Genomic DNA, 4,819 nt, shown 5'->3' on the forward strand with positions numbered 1-4,819 from the left:
GGCTGCTAAAAGCTACCTTCTCCCTTACATGAGCTCAGGGTTAAAGAAATTGCTCGTGCATAGTGTGGACCGGGAAAGCTCACGCCTGTGCTCTGTCTGAAGAGACTCAACCTCTGTCAACACATCTCCTCCTCCGGGAGTTAGCTAGCTGTTGCCTGGAACAAGGTGTCCACCCCGTAAGAGAATGCCCAAAAGATTAGGCCAGAACATCTTTTTTGTTATGAAGGATGTTGTACAGTGGACCCTTCAACTCATAAATACAGCAAAGTATAATTTGTAAGGGCATACAACACCATTAAGGCGCATCCACCTCCATACTCCTCTCTTCACTCGGAGAAGATTTCTGCATGGAAATCATCAAGTGGTTTTGCAAGAAATGCTTCTCCTGGCACTACTTAACACTAACCCAATGCCAGGTCTGCTTCTGTGTGCAATCATCTGGGGAAGGTGGAGGTTTTCGTAACCACTCCCATTCAAAGAGCATTAATTCTCTTCACCTCCGTTTCTTAAATGTGTGTATGTTCTTCTCTTTGTTCTTGTTCACTTCCTTTAGCTACCCTTACTTCTTGTTGTTTACCACAGGCATTGAACAGATGTGGTAGGCAGTTTTGCTGTCTCACTATGGTGGGTGTCATATAGAACCACAAATCATGTTCTTCAGCTGCAGTTATTCATTCATTAAGAGGGGAGAGGAGAGAAGCATGAATTAGCTAGATCCAGACCATTACGTTGCAATACAATGTGGATGTACACACCAGAGGCCAGATTCTGGTTCCTGTAGTCTCTGACACAACTACCACCATACACTTGAGGCAGTTCTCCCATCTGACCGACCATAAATGATAGCTTCTTTCAGAAGTCTGCCTCTGAAGTCTCTACTGTTTGCATTTTTGGTTACTCAGTTTGAAAAACAAACAAACAAAGAAAAAAAGAGTTTAAGACTAATGCTTTTGATTTTCTCTAGGAAGTGACTTCAGTAACTGATCAACAGCTCTGTTTTATTTACAAGGCAGCCTGGTGTAGGGACAGTTCCCAATACCCAGTTTTAGTGAATAGAAATGCTGTAGTCAAGAAATTCCTTGTGAAGAAAGGCATTTTTTCCTGGAAGTAAATCAGACCTAACTCCCAGGGGACACTACAGGAGAACCTGCCCATCTTAGGTGCTTCCCCAAGACAAGCATTCCACTTGTTCCCTTGACATCTCCTCTTGGCACCTATGGGACCATAACCTTTACTGATAATATTTTTGAGTAATGCAAATGCTAACTTTCTTCCTTGTCTTCTGATTCTCAGGAAACACCAGCTGGAAAAAGAATAATGGAAAATTGTACAGACACAAATAACAGCTCCACTTGCACAGGGATTCCCTACGAAGACAGCAAGACACTTCTGGTTGCGGTTTACAGCATCGTTTTTGCCATAGGCCTTCCAGCAAATTGCTTAACTTCCGTGCTCACGTTTCTACAAATCCAAAGGAATAAAGTAATTGCTATCTACATTTTCAGTTTATCATTGTGTGAGCTGATGTATTTAAGTACCTTGCCTCTCTGGATTATCTACGTGCAAAATGACCACCACTGGACTATGGGTGTAAAGGCTTGCAGAATAACAGGATTCATCTTTTTCTGCAACATATACATCAGCATTCTGCTTTTGTGCTGCATTTCTGTGGATCGTTACGTGGCGCTGGTGTATGCTCTGGAATCAAGGGGGAGAAGAGGACAGAAAAAGGCAATCATAATAGTGTGTCTTCTCTTTGCTGTGGTTGCAGTGATCCACAGTCCAGTATTTTCCATGGAAGATGATTCAGAACATACTAATAAGAAGACCTGCTTTGAGGCTTTGCCCCTTGACATAAAACTGGCTATTTTCGGCTTTGCCAGATTCCTATTTGGATTTGCCATACCTTTCGCAATCCTCATTTTCACAAACTACAAAATTTTCCAAAGTGCGAAAACAAGCCGCAGTTTGACTTGCCGTCAAAAAACCAAAGTGAAGTATCTGGCGATCACTATTATTGTAATTTTCCTGATTTGCTTTGCTCCCTACCATGTGGTACTCATGATAAGATCCATATACTTTATGTTTCATCAGAATTCCTCATGTCCATTTGAAAAAGATATATATTCAATTTTTACGGTGTTTCTGTGTTTAGCCACTGCGAACAGTATTGCTGATCCAATCATCTACGTGCTGGTTAGTGAAAACGTCAGAAAAGATTTTTATAGGACTCTGAGAAGATGGAGGTTGAACCCATGCAGCCTGAATTCATCCACTAATAACAAGACTGACAGCATAAAAATGAAAATGTCAAAAGAATCACAGGAAGGAGGGCTAAGAGAAGAAAACAAAGAAATACCAGATGCATCTGACATTCAAAAGACCTGTAAGAATAGCAAAGACCAAGAAGGTGGCAGCTAACAGTGAGCTCCTGACGCAAATAAGAGGTTCCCAACACCATGTGGGGGCTGCAGGCTGCAGCACACAAGTGTTTGCTTGCTGACGTCTGTAGGAAGTTTTGTCACAGGGCCAGCAACTCCTTGAGGACACTACGTGAGCAATATTTCTTGTTTCTGTTTGTCTCCTACAACAAAGTTTGCCCACCAGTATCACTGTTGAAAATATCGCTTTGCTAAGGGCATGTGGAATAAAGTAGGTAATTTGACTCAAATTGAAATCTTAAAAGCTTATTTGTTAGACTAGCTCTTTTTCTCTTTTCAATTCAGAACCAGTTTTATATTCTGAGCTAGAAAAAAAAATAAATAAACCCTGTTGAGGAGAGCAGCCCAGGACCCATTCTTAAGGTTGGAATTATTTGTCCTTGCGGAGGTAGACGTTCAGATTCTTACACATGTACTGCTCTTAACGGTTGTGGTTAACAAGTGAAAAATACAAAAAAATGAGGAAGTCTTTCAACAAGAGGTTTGAAAACGTTCCTAATAGTTCAGTATGCAGCTTTATCCACCTTGCACATTGTGGGGAGAATTAAAGGGCACAGAAGTGGCTTGATAACACAGACCAGCAGTACTTCTACTGTATTAGTCCAGATCCCAACCTGTCCTGGAATTCTTAAAATATACAATTCTAACACTTAATATTTTCCAGTTAGTAGATTTTACTTATTTTGCAGTTAAATCTGGAATGCACTGAAATATATAAAATATTTATATGTTTCCAAGTGGTGTCATGGACTGGCTTTATGCCATCTCCAAACTTGTGTTGAACTTGTGTTTCATTTCTGATGAAGCTAACGCTTCCCTTTTGTTATCGATCCATGTTTTGGTGTGTATGAGCCTGCACAAGCGTTGAGTGCCTCACTGACAAGGAAGGGCTAGTGGCACAGAGAACGCAGCCCCTTCTGCTCATAGACGGGATCTCCTTGGGACACGCTGGTGGTGACACATGGGACTATGCTGGGACAGATTTCATTGTTGCTGCTGCCACTTCCTCTATGAATAAATTACTGATGGTAGTTTCCTGTGCCTTTAAACCAGAGATTTTTTAAAAAAAACAACACGATACAAATCTGGCAAGATTTATTTAAACAGCTTCTTCATATTTTTATGTGATTGAAGTAAAACAGACAAAGATAATGAACCAGCTGTGTGTTTATTTGAGTACGAATTTGTGAAGTGTTTCACACTGTCATTCTACTTCATCTGTAATGATGTACTTCTGTAATATTTTTAGATTGTCATTAATTTTGACATTTCTGAATGGAATTACCATTAGCCAATGTTAATGTAAATACAACCTTGTTAATGTTTTCAAATTGTCATAGGTATTTCTATATATTATGCTTTATTCTTATACACGTTTGCAAAAAAAAGCATTGTGCCAAAATGGCATTTCCTCAAGTTACTGTATTTATGACATATTTAATTTTTGTATTATTTAATGACTCCTCTGGCATCTACCTGCAAGAGGCTTGTGTCCTCAAAAGTAGTTCACATAATACTGAATTGGAGACTGTTTATTGGCAAAAATGTGAAATTTTCTTGTGATGCTAATTAACAAACTCTGGTTCTGTATTTTCATATGCATCCCAGAGATCAAACACTCTAAGGTATCAAGGAGATATCTGCAAAGGGCTGAATATCTATATCTTTACTGAAAATCAAACTTTCCATTACTAAAACAATCAGCAGCAGGCATTGCTCATAACAGCCCAGTTAGCCAGGGTACTGGTGATTAATCTCTGAAGACACATATGCAAGCTGCCCCAACCTCAGGAGTTTCATAGTCTAAATGTAGAACTCAGGTGAATAATATCAGTGAATTTAGACTTCTGTGAATTCAGTGAATTTACAGACTTCTGAGCTGGCGTTTTTCCTCTGATAAAATGTGAGTGTCTTTAGAGCAAACAATATTGGAGCCCAGTGTCGTAGGTGCAGGGGACGGAGATTAGCAGGGTCTGATGCAACATCTGTAATGCTTTTGCCTTGCCTAATCTACATGCTGTTCTAAATTACTATATCGTTATGCATCTTCTTTTAATGAAAACCTTTGGAGCTTCTTTGTTCAGAGGCACTCTGAAATAAAAGCCTTAGGGGTGACAAGGCACTGTACAGCCTGACTTAACTTTGGAAGATGACCTAGATGATCTCCAGAGTGCTTTCCAAACTAAAACATTCTGTGACAGATTATTGAAGGGATTAGGAGCCACGTACCAAGCAATGTATCCACATGGGAAAAATGCACATCCTGACTTCTATGGATAAATGAAAAAGCAGCTTTATGTCTGAGAGAGGACATCAAGAAAGTATGCAGGGACAGGAGTTGGACTTGATGATCCTTGTGGGTCCCTTCCAACTTAGGA

The 4,819-nt window shown here is 39.9% G+C and overlaps 1 protein-coding gene across 1 annotated transcript; it reads left to right on the forward strand.

The window, feature by feature from the left end:
* The first annotated feature begins 1,296 nt into the window (after window positions 1–1,296).
* Window positions 1,297–2,451, forward strand: GPR132 (G protein-coupled receptor 132). Its single transcript, XM_080345552.1, has one exon. The coding sequence runs from the start codon at window positions 1,318–1,320 to the stop codon at window positions 2,419–2,421; it is 1,104 nt and encodes a 367-aa protein (XP_080201678.1). The 5' UTR covers window positions 1,297–1,317; the 3' UTR covers window positions 2,422–2,451.
* Window positions 2,452–4,819: the final 2,368 nt, after the last annotated feature.

The sequence above is a fragment of the Nesoenas mayeri genome (assembly GCF_963082525.1).
Source record: "Nesoenas mayeri genome assembly, chromosome: 5".
Lineage (NCBI taxonomy): Eukaryota > Metazoa > Chordata > Aves > Columbiformes > Columbidae > Nesoenas > Nesoenas mayeri.